This window comes from Zea mays, chromosome 10 (assembly GCF_902167145.1).
Source record: "Zea mays cultivar B73 chromosome 10, Zm-B73-REFERENCE-NAM-5.0, whole genome shotgun sequence".
Taxonomy (NCBI): Eukaryota; Viridiplantae; Streptophyta; class Magnoliopsida; order Poales; family Poaceae; genus Zea; species Zea mays.
Window position 1 is genome coordinate 121,767,236 of NC_050105.1, and position 18,964 is coordinate 121,786,199.

The following is an 18,964-nucleotide window of genomic DNA, read 5'->3' on the forward strand; positions in this document are numbered from 1 at the left end:
TTGACAACCTTAGAAATGAAAATGCTAGTTTAAATGCTAAGGTTGATTCTCATATTTGTAATGTTTCAATTCCCAATCCTAGAGATAATAATGATGATTTGCTTGCTAGGATTGAAGAATTAAACATTTCTCTTGCTAGCCTTAGATTAGAGAATGAAAATTTAATTGCTAAGGCTAAAGATTTTGATGTTTGCAAAGTTACAATTTCCAATCTTAAAGATAAGAATGATATTCTTCATGCTAAGATTGTGGAACTTAATTCTTGCAAACCCTCTACATCTATCGTTGAGCATGTATCTATTTGTACTAGATGTAGAGATGTTGATCTTAATGCTATTCATGATCATATGGCTTTAATTAAACAACAAAATGATCATATAGCAAAACTAGATGCTAAAATTGCCGAGCATAACTTAGAAAATGAAAAATTTAAATTTGCTAGAAGTATGCTCTATAATGGGAGACGCCCTGGCATTAAGGATGGCATTGGCTTCCAAAGGGGAGACAATGTCAAACTTAATGCCCCTCCAAAGAACTTATCTAACTTTGTTAAGGGCAAGGCTCCCATGCCTCAGGATAACGAGGGTTACATTTTGTACCCTGCCGGCTATCCCGAGAGCAAAATTAGAAAGATTCATTCTAGGAAGTCTCACTCTGGCCCTAATCATGCTTATATGTATAAGGGTGAGACATCTAGTTCTAGGCAACCAACCCATGCTAAGTTGCCTAAGAAGAAAATTCCTAATGCATCAAATGATCATGCCATTTCATTTAAAACTTTTGATGCTTCTTATGTGCTTACTAACAAATCCGGCAAAGTAGTTGCCAAGTTTGTTAGGGGCAAACACAAGGGTTCCAAGAATTGTGTTTGGGTACCCAAAGTTCTTGTATCTAATGCCAAAGGACCCAAAACCGTTTGGGTACCTAAAGTCAAGAACTAAAATTGTTTTGTAGGTTTATGCATCCGGGGGCTCAAGTTGGATACTCGACAGCGGGTGCACAAACCACATGACCGGGGAGAAAAGGATGTTCTCCTCATATGAAAAAAAACAAAGATCCCCAACGAGCTATCACATTCGGGGATGGAAATCAAGGTTTGGTCAAAGGTTTGGGTAAAATTGCTATATCTCCTGACCATTCTATTTCCAATGTTTTTCTTGTAGATTCTTTAGATTACAACTTGCTTTCTGTTTCACAATTATGTCAAATGGGCTACAACTGTCTTTTTACTGATGTAGGTGTCACTGTCTTTAGAAGAAGTGATGATTCAATAGCATTTAAGGGTGTGTTAGAGGGTCAGCTATACTTAGTAGATTTTGATAGAGCTGAGCTCGACACATGCTTAATTGCTAAGACTAACATGGGTTGGCTCTGGCACCGCCGACTAGCCCATGTTGGGATGAAGAATCTTCATAAGCTTCTAAAGGGAGAGCACATTTTAGGATTAACAAATGTTCATTTTGAGAAAGACAGGATTTGTAGTGCATGCCAGGCGGGGAAGCAAGTTGGAGTCCATCATCCACACAAGAACATCATGACGACCGACAGGCCGCTTGAGCTACTCCACATGGATCTATTCGGCCCGATTGCTTACATAAGCATCGGCGGGAGTAAGTATTGTCTTGTAATAGTGGATGATTATTCTCGCTTCACTTGGGTATTCTTTTTACAGGAAAAATCTCAAACCCAAGAGACCTTAAAAGGATTCTTGAGACGGGCTCAAAATGAGTTTGGCTTAAGGATCAAGAAGATAAGAAGCGACAATGGGACGGAGTTCAAGAACTCACAAATTGAAGGCTTCCTTGAGGAGGAGGGCATCAAGCATGAGTTCTCCTCTCCCTACACGCCACAACAAAATGGTGTAGTGGAGAGAAAGAATCGAACTCTATTGGACATGGCAAGAACCATGCTTGATGAGTACAAGACACCGGACCGGTTTTGGGCCGAAGCGGTCAACACCGCCTGCTACGCCATCAACCGGTTATATCTTCACCGAATCCTCAAGAAGACATCATATGAACTCCTAACCGGTAAAAAGCCCAACATTTCATATTTTAGAGTTTTTGGTAGCAAATGCTTTATTCTTGTTAAAAGAGGTAGAAAATCTAAATTTGCTCCTAAAACTGTAGAAGGCTTTTTACTTGGTTATGACTCAAACACAAGGGCATATAGGGTCTTTAACAAGTCCACTGGACTAGTTGAAGTCTCATGTGACGTTGTGTTTGATGAAACTAACGGCTCTCAAGTAGAGCAAGTTGATCTTGATGAGATAGGTAATGAAGAGGCTCCATGCATCGCGCTAAGGAACATGTCCATTGGGGATGTGTGTCCTAAGGAATCCGAAGACCCTCCAAGTGCACAAGATCAACCATCCTCCTCCATGCAAGCATCTCCACCAACTCAAAATGAGGATGAGGCTCAAGTTGATGAAGGGCAAAATCAAGAAGATGAGCCACCTCAAGATAATGGCAATGATCAAGGGGGAGATGCAAATGATCAAGAAAAGGAGGATGAAGAAGAACCAAGGCCGCCACACCCAAGAGTCCACCAAGCAATCCAACGAGATCACCCCGTCGACACCATTCTCGGCGACATTCATAAGGGGGTAACTACTCGATCTCGGGTTGCACATTTTTGTGAACATTACTCTTTTGTTTCCTCTATTGAGCCACACAGGATAGAGGAAGCACTCCAAGATTCGGATTGGGTAGTGGCGATGCAAGAGGAGCTCAACAATTTCACGAGGAACGAGGTATGGCATTTAGTTCCACGTCCTAACCAAAATGTTGTAGGAACCAAATGGGTCTTCCGCAACAAGCAAGATGAGCATGGTGTGGTGACAAGGAACAAAGCACGACTTGTGGCCAAGGGATATTCCCAAGTCGAAGGTTTGGATTTCGGTGAAACCTATGCACCCGTAGCTAGGCTTGAGTCAATTCGCATATTATTAGCCTATGCTACTTACCATGGCTTTAAGCTTTATCAAATGGATGTGAAAAGTGCCTTCCTCAACGGACCAATCAAGGAAGAGGTCTATGTTGAGCAACCTCCCGGCTTTGAAGACAGTAAGTATCCTAATCATGTCTATAAGCTCTCTAAGGCGCTTTATGGGCTCAAGCAAGCCCCAAGAGCATGGTATGAATGCCTAAGAGATTTCCTTATTGCTAATGGCTTCAAAGTCGGCAAGGCCGATCCTACACTCTTTACTAAAACTCTTGAAAATGACTTGTTTGTATGCCAAATTTATGTTGATGATATTATATTTGGGTCTACTAACGAGTCTACATGTGAAGAGTTTAGTAGGATCATGACACAGAAATTCGAGATGTCGATGATGGGGGAGTTGAAGTATTTTCTAGGATTCCAAGTCAAGCAACTCCAAGAGGGCACCTTCATTAGCCAAATGAAGTACACTCAAGACATTCTAACCAAGTTTGGGATGAAGGATGCCAAACCCATCAAGACACCCATGGGAACAAATGGGCATCTCGACCTCGACACGGGAGGTAAGCCCGTGGATCAAAAGGTATACTGGTCGATGATTGGTTCATTGCTTTATTTATGTGCATCTCGACCGGACATTATGCTTTCCGTTTGCATGTGTGCAAGATTCCAATCCGACCCTAAGGAATCCCACCTTACGGCCGTAAAACGAATCTTGAGATATTTGGCTTACTCACCTAAGTTTGGGCTTTGGTACCCTCGGGGATCCACGTTTGATTTGATTGGTTATTCGGATGCGGATTGGGCGGGGTGCAAAATTAATAGGAAGAGCACATCGGGGACTTGTCAGTTCTTGGGAAGATCCTTGGTGTCTTGGGCTTCAAAGAAGCAAAATTCGGTCGCTCTTTCCACCGCCGAAGCCGAGTACATTGCCGCAGGTCATTGTTGCGCGCAATTGCTTTGGATGAGGCAAACCCTGCGGGACTACGGTTACAAATTAACCAAAGTCCCTTTGCTATGTGATAATGAGAGTGCAATCAAAATGGCCGACAATCCCGTCGAGCATAGCCGCACTAAGCACATAGCCATTCGGTATCATTTTCTTAGGGATCACCAACAAAAGGGGGATATTGAGATTTCTTACATTAATACTAAAGATCAATTAGCCGATATCTTTACCAAGCCACTTGATGAACAATCTTTTACCAGACTTAGGCATGAGCTCAATATTCTTGATTCTAGAAATTTCTTTTGCTAGCTTGCACACATAGCTCATTTATATACTTTTGATCATATCTCTTTTATATGCTATGACTAATGTGTTTTCAAGTCTATTTCAAATCAAGTCATAGGTATATTGAAAGGGAATTGGAGTCTTCGGCAAAGACAAAGGCTTCCACTCCGTAACTCATACTTCGCCATCACTCCAAGCATCTCTCTATTCTTTGGGGAGAAATAAGAATTCAAAGCAAAAGGACTTCGTCTTTGGTATAATCTTAACTCATTTACTTATGACCAAAGGGGAAGATAGTACCTAAGGGCTCTAATGATTCCGTTTTTGGCGATTCATGCCAAAAAGGGGGAGAAATGAGCCCAAAGCAAAAGGACCGCACCACCACCACCAATTTCAAAAACTTAGTACTTTCCAAGAGTATTTATCAAATGGTATCCTATTATGTTCAAAAGGGGGAGAAAGTAGTATTTCAAAAATGGTATATCAAAACCCTCTTGAACACTAAGAGGAGTATCTCATTTAGGGGGAGTTTTGTTTAGTCAAAGGAAAAGCATTTTGAAACAGAGGGAGAAAATTTCAAATCTTGAAAATGCTTTGCAAACTCTTATTCATTTACCTTTGACTATTTGCAAAAGATCTTTGAAATGAATTTACAAAAAAAAAAATATTTGCAAAAACAAAACATATGGTGCAAACGTGGTCCAAAATACTAAATAAGAAAGAAACATTCCATGCATATCTTGTAAGTAGTTTTATTGGCTCAATTCCAAGCAACCTTTACACTTACATTATGCAAACTAGTTCAACTATGCACATCTCTGTTTGCTTTGGTTTGTGTTGGCATCAATCACCAAAAAGGGGGAGATTGAAAGGGAATTAGGCTTACACCTAGTTCCCAAATAATTTTGGTGGTTGAATTGCCCAACACAAATAATTGGACTAACTAGTTTGCCCAAGTGTGTAGATTATACAGGTGTAAAAGGTTCACACTCAGCCAATAAAAAGACCAAGTTTTGGATTCAACAAAGGAGCAAAGGGGCAACCGAAGGCACCCCTGGTCTGGGGCACCGGACTGTCCGGTGTGCCACCGGACTGTCCGGTGTGCCACCGGACAGTGAACAGTACCTGTCCGGTGCACCAGGGGACTCAGACTCAAACTCGCCACCTTCGGGAATTTCCAGGGCGACTCGGCTATAATTCACCGGACTGTCCGGTGTACACCGGACAGTGTCCGGTGCGCCAAGGGAAGTCAGCCTCAGGAACTCGCCAGCTTCGGGAAACGCCAACGGCTAGTCCGCTATAATTCACCGGACTGTCCGGTGTACACCGGACTGTCCGGTGCGCCTCCGAAGCAACGGTCATCTCCGCGCCAACGTCTCTCTGCCGCGCATTTAATGCGCCCTCTGCGCGCGCAGAAGTCAGAATCGCCCATGCTGGCACACCGGACATCAAACAGTACCTGTCCGGTGTGCACCGGACACCCAGGCGGGCCCACAAGTCAGAAGCTCCAACGGTCAGAATCCAACGGCAGTGATGACGTGGCAGGGGCACCGGACTGTCCGGTGTGCACCGGACTGTCCGGTGCGCCATCGAGCAGACGCCTCCAGCCAACGGTCAAGTTTGGTGGTTGGGGCTATAAATACCCCAACCACCCCACCATTCATTGCATCCAAGTTTTCCCACTTCTCAACCACTTACAAGAGCTAGGCATTCAATTCTAGACACATTCAAAGAGATCAAATCCTCTCCAATTCCACACAAAACCCTAGTGACTAGTGAGAGAGATTTGCCGTGTTCATTTGAGCTCTTGCGCTTGGATTGCTTCTTTTCTTTCTCACTTGTTCTTGTGATCAAAACTCCATTGTAATCAAGGCAAGAGGCACCAATTGTGTGGTGGCCCTTGCGGGGAAGTTTTGTTCCCGGCTTTGATTTGAGAAGAGAAGCTCACTCGGTCCGAGGGACCGTTTGAGAGAGGGAAGGGTTGAAAGAGACCCGGCCTTTGTGGCCTCCTCAACGGGGAGTAGGTTTGCAAGAACCGAACCTCGGTAAAACAAATCTCCGTGTCTCACTTGATTATTCGCTTGGGATTTGTTTTGTGTCCTCTCTCGCGGACTCGTTTATATTTCTAACGCTAACCCGGCTTGTAGTTGTGTTTATATTTGTAAATTTCAGTTTCGCCCTATTCACCCCCCCTCTAGGCGACTATCAGTTTGTCTTGCTGGGGGACGGGAAAGAGCTCTACCACCGCAGCCCCTTAGGCATCCTCCAGGGATGCATTTCCATCGCCGAAGGCCAGGAGCTCCTACAAGAGATACACTCGGGGGCTTGCGGCCATCACGCAGCACCTCGAGCCCTTGTTGGAAATGCCTTCCGACAAGGTATCTACTGGCCGACGGCGGTGGCCGACGCCACTAGAATTGTTCGCACCTGCGAAGGGTGTCAGTTCTACGCAAGACCAACCTGCCTGCTCAGGCCTTGCAGACGATACCCATCACCTGGCCTTTTGCTGTGTGGGGTCTGGACCTCGTCGATCCCTTGCAGAAGGCACCCAGGGGCTACACGCATCTGTTGGTCGCCATCGACAAATTCTCCAAGTGGATCGAGGTCCGACCCCTAAACAGCATCAGGTCCGAACAGGCGGTGACGTTCTTCACCAACATCATCCATCGCTTTGGGGTCCCGAACTCCATCATCACCGACAACGGCACCCAGTTCACCGGCAGAAAGTTCCTAGACTTCTGTGAGGATCACCACATCCGGGTGGACTAGGCCGCCGTGGCTCACCCCATGACGAATGGGCAAATAGAGCGTGCCAACGGCATGATTCTACAAGGACTCAAGCCTCGGATCTACAACGACCTCAACAAGTTCGGCAAGCGATGGATGAAGGAACTCCCCTCGGTAGTCTGGAGTCTGAGGACAACGCCGAGCCGAGCCACGGGCTTCACGCCGTTCTTTCTAGTCTATGGGGCCGAGGCCATCCTGCCCACAGACTTAGAATACGATTCCCCGAGGACGAGGGCCCACGCCGACCAAAGCAATCAAGCTAATCGAGAAGACTCACTGGACCAGCTGGAAGAGGCTCGGGACATGGCCTTACTACACTCGGCGCGGTACCAGCAGTCCCTGCGACGCTACCACGCCCGAGGGGTTCGGTCCCGAGACCTCCAAGTGGGCGACCTGGTGCTTCGGCTGCGACAAGACGCCTGAGGGCGGCATAAGCTCACGCCTCCCTGGGAAGGGCCGTTCGTCATCGCCAAAGTTCTGAAGCCCGGAACGTACAAGCTGGCCAACAGTCAAGGCGAGGTCTTCGGCAACGCTTGGAACATCCAACAGCTACGTCGCTTCTACCCTTAAGATGCTTTCAAGTTATTCGTATGCCTCGTTCCCGCGCAAAGTTTAGTCATCAAGGAAGGGTCAGCCTTGCCTCGGCAAAGCCCGACCCTCCCTCGGGGGCTAAAAGGGGGAACCCCCTCTGCGTCGAAATTTTCCTCGAAAAAAGATCTTTTCTGCCAGAATGTCTTTCGTGCTTTTTGACTACTTCGAAAGTGGATCCTAAAAACGGCGGAGTACACGTAAGCAGCCAAGGCTGGCCGAGCCGAGGGACTCCTACGCCTCCGGGATACGGATACCTCACTCATCACCTTCTGCGATAAGTAACTCGCGTTCAGATAAGTGATTCCGCGGACCGAACAAGTCTTCATGCTTGAAAGCTCTTCTGCCGAAACGATTCTACGGGCCTTCTCGACTGCGTCGGTGACAGAACCCTATGGACGGGTAAGAGTGCGCGTAAGCGGCAAGGCCGACCGAGCCGAGGAACTCCTACGCCTCCGGGATACGGATACCTCACTCATCGCCTTTCGTGAAAAGCAACTCTCGCTTGCACAAACAATTCTGTTACCGACAAAAAGGTCTAGATACTCGAAACAAGGGGAAAAGAAACGCAGCTTTACAACACGACGATGGTGTGTTTGGGTTTCGGCGGCCGCAAAAAACACAAACTACAAGATAATACGATCCTGCAGGCTCGGATCTTGACAGTTGAAGGAAGCAGCAGCACCCTCGGCGTCAACTACACCTTCGGCGAGGTCCGACCTAGCCTCGGACGGCAACGCGGTCGGAGGATCTCCACCCCAAAGGACGACATCAGCACCACGCCCGGGCCGTCGTCGCCAGGGTCTTCTCCAGGAATCCGGCTCGAGCAGACGGCTCGGCCGGTCACCCCGAGGCCTCGGCCAGCTGTCCCCCGAAGACATCAGCCCGGCCCGAGGCCTCGGCAACTCAATTCCGGCGACGGTCCCGCCAGTGGACGACCCGGCCAGGCTCTGGCCGACCAAGCCTTCTTTTCGAGCCAACTCTGCCTCTGACCGTGCTGACACTGCTACCCCTGGCTTCGGCTCATCGAAGAGCGGCCAAGGGGTTCCTTTAACTAAGCAAGAGAAGCCTCGGACAGCAAGGCCGACCGAGCCGAGGGACTCCTACGCCTCCGAGATACGGATACCTCACTCGTCACCTTTGCACGGGGCGGCTCACGCTTGGTGAAGCGGTTCTGTTAGCCGACAGACGAGTCTTAGTGCTCGAAAATGAGGAAAAAACACGACTCCGCGCCAAAAATACATACATGTTCAGGCCCCGACAGCCGCAATGAACAAAAAGACCGGCATTCAAGGTGCCATTACAAACGGAACTCCGGTTCCGTCCCCGCGGGTATGAACAACCTCCACACTGGGGAACCTGCGGGGCAACAAGTTCCGGGCGACCCGCCAGCGACCTCTGCAGCAGCAGCTATGGTCCCAGGACGGACGCGGCCACCGGAAGGCTCTCGTTCGCGTCCCCGCTCAAGGGACGTGAACCAGACATCAAAGCCAAAGAGCCGGAGGCCGGCCCGTAGGCGGCACTAACGGCCTCGACGGTGGGGAAGCTTCCCCTGGCTGCCACCACGTCAGCACCGACAACGGCGTCCGCCTCTCCACCAACGCCGCACCGGCGAACGCGGGCCGCTCCAAAGCGCACCGGCAGGTCCTCGCTCCCGTCCTCGCCACGAAAACAAGGAAGAGGGCGGAATGTTGCATCCTAGCTGGGCAGCAACAGTTCGCCTTCCCCGGCATGGCTGGAGGACGCCTCCTCCGCAGAGCTGGGGGATGGTTTCCACCACCAGAAGCTGGGAGAGGAGGTGGCCAGCCGACCCGTGCGGGAGGTAGAGCCCCGGCTCGCCTCGCTCTCCGCCCTAGCAAGGATGGTAAGCATCCTTGAAGCTGAGGGAGGGGCGGGGGCCGCAGCCCGGCTTGCTTCTCCCCATCTAGGGGCTGGTGGTCACTGTCTTGGGTGACCGCCGGTGAAGGGGTGCAGCCGGGCTGCATGATGAAAATCCTTGAAGCCGAACGATGGCTGAAAGGTACCAACTTCCACGAAGTTGCGTTCCTCCAACGACAAGGCGGAAGGATTGCGGGTGTCCCCCATCTGGGGGCTCGGAAGGTGGAAAGACACGATGCATAAGGAAGCGCGAAGACATGGTCACATTTCAAGGGGGTCACCCTCCTTTTAAAGGCGGCTCTCCCTACTTGCGTCCCCAGCCGTCATGGGCTGAGTCTTCTCCAACATGCTCCAAGGTCATCCCCCTATGGCGCGGGGGCTGGGTCCCACGCGTCATGCAAACTGGCCTAGGGCAGAAGAAGCCAAACCGCCGCGCGCGGTGCATGCAACCGCCCAGCGGTTACAAGCATTCCTCCACTTTCGCCCAGACCAGCGGGTGAAAGGGCGGACAGCCGTGCTGGCGGCATGCAACCGCGCCAAGTGGGTGCGCCCCTCCGACTTCCAACGCACCCAGCATGAAGGCCCAGGCCCACGAGTCATGCAACCGGCGCACCGGTTGCTACGTGCGAGCAACTGCACCGCCACTCACACCACTACCATGCCTCCTCGACTGCGGAACCAGTACCACGACTCGAGGCAACCCTGCGTATGACCCAGCAGTGCTAGCCAGGCGCGACGGTCAATACGGCCAAAAGTGGGCCGGCAGTAATGGCGGTGGCAGGCGGGCAGGAGCAGCGGTCACGTCGTCACCAAGCCTACGTCCCATCCAGGGGCAGTGAGAGAACCCTCTCTCACGGCGTGAAGACGACGCACCGATGTTCCGTTCCTCGAACGGCTCGCGCACGCGCAACGGCCGCCTCGCGAACCACTCGCCCCGTCGCATTAACTCCGCGGCGGGACAAGCGGCGACTCAGGCAGGAGAAGCGAGCGACACTTCGCCTTTGCCATAATGACCACGTCAAAAAAGGTACGCCACGTCATTCGATTTCGTATCCTTTTCCTTTTCCTCTTTCTCTCTCTTACAACAGGGACCGGGAAAGGGGGATACCCCGAAAAGGATCCTTCTCCGTGAAGGAAACAGGCCCCGAGCCTCCCTACTGATCAGAGGTTCAAAGGCTGGCCCCTCAGAGGGGTTTAACAGCCGCCTCAGAGCGCGTGGGCTCCGCACCCACTACTGGTCAGAGGTTCGAAGGCCGGCCCCTCGGAAGGGTTCAACGGCCGCCTCAGGCCACTCGGGCTCCGCGCCCACTACTGATCAGGGGTTCGTAGGCTGGCCCTCGAAGGGTTCACAGCCGCCTCAGACACAGAGCGAGGGATGACCCTGGGTACGTTCGATACATAACCAAGGCTCGGGCTACGCTCCCGAGGTACCCTAGGACATTTCCGAGACAAAGCGGGAACGATCTTGTAACGGAATCCCATCAGAGGGAGGCATCGAGCCCTCGGACCCCGTCGAAAGGGGACCGGGTCCGGCAGATCACCCGCAGGTACTTTTGAGCGCGCCTCCGGGCCTCTAGCCGACCCCTAACAAATGGGCACGGGCGTCCACTCGGATTACCCGCCAGCAGCTCACGGGAGACACCATGTTCGGCGCCCTCCGACGGCAACATGGCGCTTTCCCCCCCTCCTCCTTGCGGAAAGGCGACACAGGGGCGTATGTAAAAAAGTCGAGTCTGTCCTTGACCGTCCTCTCGCCCTGTGCAGAGCCTCGGGGGCTGCTCTCGCAAACCCGGCTCCAGCCAAACTGTTGACAGCGTCAACATACCAGCCCGAGAACTTGGGACCCAACCGTGCACCCGGGCTACGGCCAGCTCGCATGAGGGAACGACCAGACCAGCCGAAGCATTGCGCGAGGCATTAAGACCTCGGAGGAGTCAAACCACTCCTCCGAGGCCTCGGGGGCTACACCCAGCGGGTGCGCTCGCGCGCACCCACTAGAACAAAACGCAACCGAGAAAGGCTGGTCCCCTTGCAAAAAAGTGCGACAAAAGCCTCCAAGCGAGTATTAACACTCCCTTCGAGGCTCGAGGGCTACTGTCGGGGACCATAATTAGGGGTACCCTCAAGACTCCTAATTCTCAGCTGGTAACCCCCATCAGCACAAAGCTGCAAAGGCCTGATGGGTGCGATTAAGTCAAGGATCGGTCCATTCGTGGGACTCGATCACGCCTCGCCCGAGCCCAGCCTCGAGCAAGGGCAGCCGACCCCGGAGGATCTACGTCTCGCCCGAGGTCCCCCTCCAGCAACGGACATACTTTCGGCTCGCCCGAGGCCCAGTCTTCGCCAAGAAGCAACCTTGGCCAAATCGCCATGCCAACCGACCAAATCGCAGGGGCATTTAATGCAAAGGTGGCCTGACACCTTTATCCTGACGCATGCCCTCCAGTCGATAGAGCCGAAGTGACCGCAGTCACTTCGCCGCTCCACTCACCGGTCTGACAAGAGGACAGCGCCGCCTGCACCGCCCCGACTGCTGTGCCACTCGACAGAGTGAGGCTGACAGCAACCAAGTCCGGCCTCGGGCGCCATAGGAAACTCCGCTTCGCCCGACCCTAGGGCTCGGACTCGGGCTTAGCCCCGGAAGACGACGAACTCCGCTCCGCCCGACCCCAGGGCTTGGACTCGGGCTCAGCCCCAGAAGACGACGAACTCCGCTTCGCCCGACCCCATGGCTCGGACTCGGGCTCAGCCCCGGAAGACGACGAACTCCGCTCCGCCCGACCCCAGGGCTCGGACTCGGGCTCAGCCCCGGAAGACGACGAACACCGCTTCGCCCAACCCCAGGGCTCGGACTCAACCCTGGCATTAGCCGACGGTCTCCACCTCGTCCGACCCGGGGGCTCGGACTCGACCTCGACCTTGGAAGACGGACTCGACCTCGACCTCGGAGGAGCCTCCACCTCGCCCAAACTAGGGCACGGACTGACCACGTCAACAGGAGGCGCCATCATTACCCTGCCCCAAGCTGACTCAGGCTACGGGGAACAAGACCGGCATCCCGTCTGGCTCGCTCCGCCAGACAAGTAATGATGGCGCCCTGCACGCTCTATGACGACGGCGGCTCTCAGCCCCCTTACGGAAGCAAGAGGACGTCAGCAAGGACTCGACAGCCCCGACAGCTGTCCTTCCGCCAGGCTCCAGCGCTCCTCCGACGGCCACGACACCACACGAACCGGGTGCCAAAACCTCTCCGGCTGCCACGATGGCATGTACTTAGGGCGCTAGCTCTCCTCCGCTAGACACGTTAGCACATTGCTACACCCCCCATTGTACACCTGGATCCTCTCCTTGCGCCTATAAAAGGAAGGACCAGGGCCCTCTTACAGAGGGTTGGCCGCGCGGGGAAGGACGGGACGGCGCTCGCGTGAGGCCGCTCGCTCCCTCCCGCGTGGACGCTTGTAACCCCCTACTGCAAGCGCACCCGACCTGGGCGTGGGACAAACACGAAGGCCGCGGGATTTCCACCTCTCACGCTCGTCTCCCTCCGGCTGCCTTCCCCCCTTCGCGCTCCGTCTCGCGCCGACCCATCTGGGCTGGGGCACGCGGCGACAATTTACTCGTCGGTCCAGGGACCCCCGGGTTTCGAAACGCCGACACTTCTTTACCGAGTGCTGTGGTCCAGACACTCGGCAAAGAAACTCTTTTTCGAGTGCCTATTATCGCACTCGGCAAAGGGACTGGCAAAGGGCCCACTAGAGCCTCCTTTGTCGAGAGCCCGTCCATCAGGCACTCGGCAATGAAGACCGCTTTGTCGAGTGCCTACAGGAGCTCTCGGCAAAGGGACTGGCAAAGACTCTGTCACCATAGGACACTCGGCAAAGACTCCGTCATCGTCACTTGGCGACGTGACTTTTCTTTGTCGAGTGCCCGACAAAAAGTAACCGACAAAGAAGCCGTTGTCGATGTACAGTTCACCGGGTCCTCTTTGTCGAGAGTAACACTCGGCAAATAGGTTGCCAAGTGTTTTCTGAGATTTGCCCAGTGCTTGAAGCACTCGACAAAGCAACTTTGTCCGGTAGTGCTCGCAGTAAAACTCTAAAATATAGTGTGTGGAAAAGGCAGGCTCCCGACTCTTTATCATTATATATTACTAATACATAACATGTGCATAGAAAAGAGTGGATTCGTCTCATAGAACAAATCGCCAATCCCAACTGCCTCCCAGCACCATCTGTCTCAAATATTCTTGATGTGTCAAAAAATACAAAAAGAAGTAATCTTTTTTAGAGACGTGTGAGCGGAGAACCTGGCTACGCCGTCTATGGCCTATTGGCCTGTGACCTAGTTGCTGCCCTGATGGAAAATTCCGAAAAATTCTGGGACACAATTCCGAAAAATTTCGAGACAATTCTAGAAAATTCCAAGGCACAAATCCGATAATTTCTGACAAAAATTGATAATCAAAGGAAACGATCGGTAAAACACCACGCCGATTTAGATAACGATTCTGATAGATAATTTGAAAACCGATTCCATTTGCGAAAAATAACGTTACCGGTGAATTCAATTGAAAAAAGTCGAAATCGATTTCTGAAATACTGAAAAATTTCAAAACCGTTTTCATCTCTATATGTACCCGCACTGCACCCCCGTGTATGAATATCAAGAAAAAAACCCAGATAAAGTTCAATCCTTGTGCTTATTAGTTTCTTCTGCATGGCCACACAATCTAGTCACCAATTACACACCATTATTAGAGCATCTCCAACAATGCCTCAAACTAGTGCCTCAAATTGAAATATGGGGCTCTACACAAGAAAAACTACTCCAACAGTGCCCCATTTCATAAAATTTTGTCAAAAAACTATAGGGCACCCTCTCAAGTGACTCAAATATACTACACCGTAGTGAGCTGTCCTATAATCTAGATTTGGGGCTTTACTGTTGGAGCGGGGTGTTTTGTTGGTGCCCTAAATTCTATAAAATATACTTATTTTCAAATTATAGGGCATTTTTATAGGTCATATTGTTGGAGATACTCTTATGTATCCTCGGCTCTTATTGTACCAACAAATTAACCAACATATACAAACACATCGTGAACACGAAAACTAGTCCAAACAAGTCACCAAGCTATATATAAACTCCCAAGGAACGCATGCGTCAATTTGCACCATCTTCGATCATGTATGCAGGAAAGATGCTCACTTGACGTCCATGTTTTCGATCGTAGGTGGTGGTCATCAAGTTTTTACCTTCCGTAACCCCACAAATCCATCTCCCCGCCTCGTTGGGCGCCGGTCATTTGCTGCACCTCGGCGCTCCCGCCGTTGCTGAAACCATCCATCGCCTGCCACTGATGATCTGCGGCTGTACCGGTGGTCTGATCCCTCCTTTCGCCAGCCAGCTGGCCACCGTCGTCTGTGGCGACGCCATCGCTGCTGCCGACGTCAAGGCCGCCGCCGGGTTGATTCTCGACGGGCAGGCCGGAGAAGTCGTAGCCGGTGCCGGCGCCGTCGTCGTCCGTGGGTCGGTGGTTGGTGAGGAGGTCCTGGACCTGCACGTGGTGCGAGTATGCGGTGGCATGCGGCCCCGGGGCCTGCATCTGGGAGTAGTAGGAGGCGGCGTGGTGGTAGTACGGGTGCGGGTGCATGTACGCCAGGTCGTGGTGTCCGCCGAGCGGCGGCGACATGGTGGCCAGGTGGCCGCCGGCATCCGCGCCCTGGCTGCTGGTGGTGCTCCCTTCGCCTCCGCCAATCTTGAAGAAGCACTTCTTCTTGAACACGCGGCACACCACCCATCCGTCCTCCTGCACAGACGACAGTATCGACAAGCATGATCAACATTCAACACAGAAAAAAAACCTAACACAAGAATTAACGGAGATGTGAATGGCGCGCTCAGATTTCGCATGCAAACACGCGGCGCGGATCGATATATAGTGGTTAGTGGAGAGAGCTAGGATCGGAGCGCGAGAAGGTAATTAACAACGCACGCTGGTGCCGCCCTGGGCGTCGTCGTCGTCGGCGTCCTCGAGGCGGTACTCGTGCATGATCCAGTCGGTCTTCTGGCCGTGAGGGGCGCGGCCGCGGTAGAAGACGAGCGTCTTTCGCATGCCGATCTTGCGGTAGCTGGTCCGGATGCACTTGTCCCGGCCCGTGGCCTTCCATAAGCCGGCCGTCGTGGCGCGGTTCGTCCTCGACCCCGTCGGGTACTTGCGGTCCTTGTGGCTGAAGAAGTACCACTCGTTCTGCGGCGCCGACCCGATCCGGCACGTCTCTGCATATATATCCGATGCATGCAATGCAACGATGGATTCACGTGGATGAGCGACGAACGACTCAACAAGAAGAAGCTGCAGCCGGCATGGCTGCGCCTGCATGTAGTAACTGATTGATTGATCGCCATGGACATGCATGCATGCATGGGGGCATGAACTGGTTTTTATTTGCCAAGTATATAATATATATACCTTGCAGCTCCCATGGCTCGATCTTGTTGAGGTCGACCTCCCTGATGACCTCGAGTTCGAACTTCTCGAATCCGACCTTCTTCTTGAGGTAGTATAGCAGCAGCTCCTCGTCGGTCGGGTGGAACCGGAAGCCCGGCGGCACGCCGTTGCTGGAGGAGAAGGCCGCCATATATATGCTTCGCAATTCAATCAATCAGTAATTATTAAGCTCCCAAATCAAGCCTTCAATTTTGACGCGGGAGAGAGGCCTGTAGCGCGTATATATACACACACGCGCGGCCGACCTCCCTCCATGGCATGGGCAGGTCGCAGGTGCATCGTCAGCACTGCAGGCAGCTAGCTGCAGGCTGTAGGCAGCAGCAGGAGAGGTTCGGAGCTAGGGCGGTGGGGGAGCGTTGAAGCCGGCCGCCACGGCGGTGGACGGGGATAAAGTTGGTCGCGTAGGACGCAAGGCACGGCCATGAGGGCGCGCGCGCGCGGAGGGAGCTGAGGTCGATCGCCCAGCGGTCAGCTGCACTTTTCTACGCCGTTAACGATCCCGAGGATCGTTGTTTAGGGATCGCTTGATTGCTCTCAAAGCAAGCGCTAGCTAGCTTTGGAAGAGCTGCTATCCACTAGTAATATATGCACTAGTGCACTACTCTTAATACGACTCATATGTGTATTTATTTTCTGTAATATCACATATAAATTATAATCCACAATAATGGACAGAATTGAAGACTAACTGGAGGATCATCTTTGGTAGTCGACGATGATGTATGTTTATGGAGTGATGGTATGTATATTTATTATATGCTTGTGTCTCTCACATTAGTACTGTTATCTAGACCTAGCAATAATCTCAACATATATTAGGCCTGTTTGTTTCAGCTTATAAATTAAATAATTTGGATTATAATCTAAATTATATAATCCAGATTATAATCTATGTAGCTGTTTGGTAGTTCAGATTATACAAATGTAGATTATTCACAAAGACAATAGTACCATTGTTTGTTTATTTGAGGTGAGGAAAGAAGGATGACATATATTGTAATTTCTATTTACATGACCATGTGTAGTAGGTCTTTTGCCAAAAATAATCTCAAATAAGCTACTATTGAGGAGATTATGAGATTATCATAATATGGGCTTTAAATTATATAATCTGAATCCATAATCTAGGTGTTTTTTTACCTGTTGGATTATTTGCGCTGGATTATATAATGTGGAGAGATTATAATCCAAAACAAACAGGGCCTTACATACACCACAACAACAGAAAAACATTTTTGTTCCATGCCAATCAATTGGAATATGCTAGAGTCAAAACCCAATAGAAACAATACATCATAGTTGAGACACATGAATAAATGTTTCTCATATAATTCATTTCAAGGCTAAATCTTTTGATATATTATATTGTTTCAAGTATCCTTGTACTGCCTTTTTAATGTCAAATTTGGTACTTTTCATGTCTCTCTTCTCATTGCCATCACGCCTTAGGATCCCACTACATGCACTGGTGCCTCTAGAAGTCTCCTTTGGACATGTCTAAATGATCCCAACCGTTGTTGGGTAATTTTTTATTTAATTGGTGCCACCTCTAGCCTATCATGTATATCATCATTCCAAATTCAATCCCTTTTAATTTTGTTGGCCACAAATCCAATGCAATATAAGTATTTTTGCAATCTTATTTGTTGAACATGTCATCTTTTTATATGCCAAGTTCTATACCCTACAACATAGCAAGTCTAATCGTCGTCCTACAAATTTTTTCTTTGAGCATCTGTGGTATCCTATTGTCACATAGAACGTCAAATTCTTGACACCATTTCATCCACCATGCTTTAATTCTATGGTTAACATGTTCAACAATCACTCTATCTGTCTGCAGCATTGATCCTAAATACCAAAAGATATCTTTTCTCGACACTACTTGACTTTCCAAACTAATAACACCTTATATGTAGAAGTGTTGATGTAACATCTCATATATTCGGTTTTAGTTATACCAACCCTAAAACTTATGAACTATATAGAGTCCTCTGTCGCACCTCTAGTTCCATATCTACTTCAATCCAACTTTTATTAACTAGCACTACATCATCGACAAAAAGTGATATCCTCTTGTATGTCTTTATGAACTCATCCAACATCAAAGCAAAAATGCAAGGGCTCATAGATAAACCTTGAAGTAGTCCCAAATGCAAAGAATCTCTTTTACGACCCCTCACATCCACTATCTGGTGGTCCATATAAATAGAAGAAAAACAAATTACTAATGGTTAAGTTGCAAAATTTGATATGTTTTTGTGGGTCTTAAGTGATGAATGTGAGAGGCTGTAAAAGAGGGTGTTTATATCTGAGATGTACAGAATTTTTTTCCACATTTAGCGTGTATAGGTACAGTACAAGAGCACAAGAAGCGCGCTCTACATGGATCCGCCGGAGCTGGCGGGTGGAAACCGCCCCTTAGGCCTACCCTCGCGTACCGTGCATGCAGTAGAGAAGAAATTGATAAGGGCGATGAGCTGCGGACAGTCTAAGCACGCAGGGCAAGATCCAATACGAACCATAAATGAATTTGGATTGTGACCTAGTTTAACCTGTTGACGTATAGGATGCCTTGGACACACGTGCAGGCCAGGCCAGGTCGCGAGGTTTCGATACCTCAAAGGCTGATTTGGTGGACATGGAATTAGAGAGGATCTATGTGGGAGGAATCATCTCCCTATTTAAATTTGAATAAGAAGAAGATTACTCTCCTATGGTACGGTCCACTCCAATTCCATATCCACCAAACCAGTCCTAACCGACTCAGCTTAACTGCAACTGAAAGATCAGTTGACATCCATCCGCATCCACTAAATTATACTACTGATATGAATTCTGCTTCACCAATTGATTGGAAAGCTAACCTCTAAATCGCTAAATTGGAATTCTATTTTTACTAGCTACTCGTAGCTCCGTTCTACAACTCGGGAAAAATAGAGACGCAGAGCCTTCTGAATTACTTACTCTGAGAGATCGTTCTAAATTCCAACATGCATGTGTCGAATAGAGTAGAAATCCAA

At 50.2% G+C, this 18,964-nt stretch overlaps 1 protein-coding gene across 1 annotated transcript; it reads right to left on the reverse strand.

The window, feature by feature from the left end:
* Positions 1 to 14,483: 14,483 nt before the first annotated feature.
* Positions 14,484 to 16,104, reverse strand: LOC100285286 (uncharacterized 100285286). The gene is made up of 3 exons (NM_001397506.1): positions 15,903 to 16,104; positions 15,426 to 15,709; positions 14,484 to 15,239 (listed from the first exon to the last, which is right to left on the reverse strand). Exons 1-3 carry the CDS (start codon positions 16,069 to 16,071, stop codon positions 14,682 to 14,684), a joined length of 1,011 nt encoding a protein of 336 aa, NP_001384435.1. The 5' UTR covers positions 16,072 to 16,104; the 3' UTR covers positions 14,484 to 14,681.
* Positions 16,105 to 18,964: the final 2,860 nt, after the last annotated feature.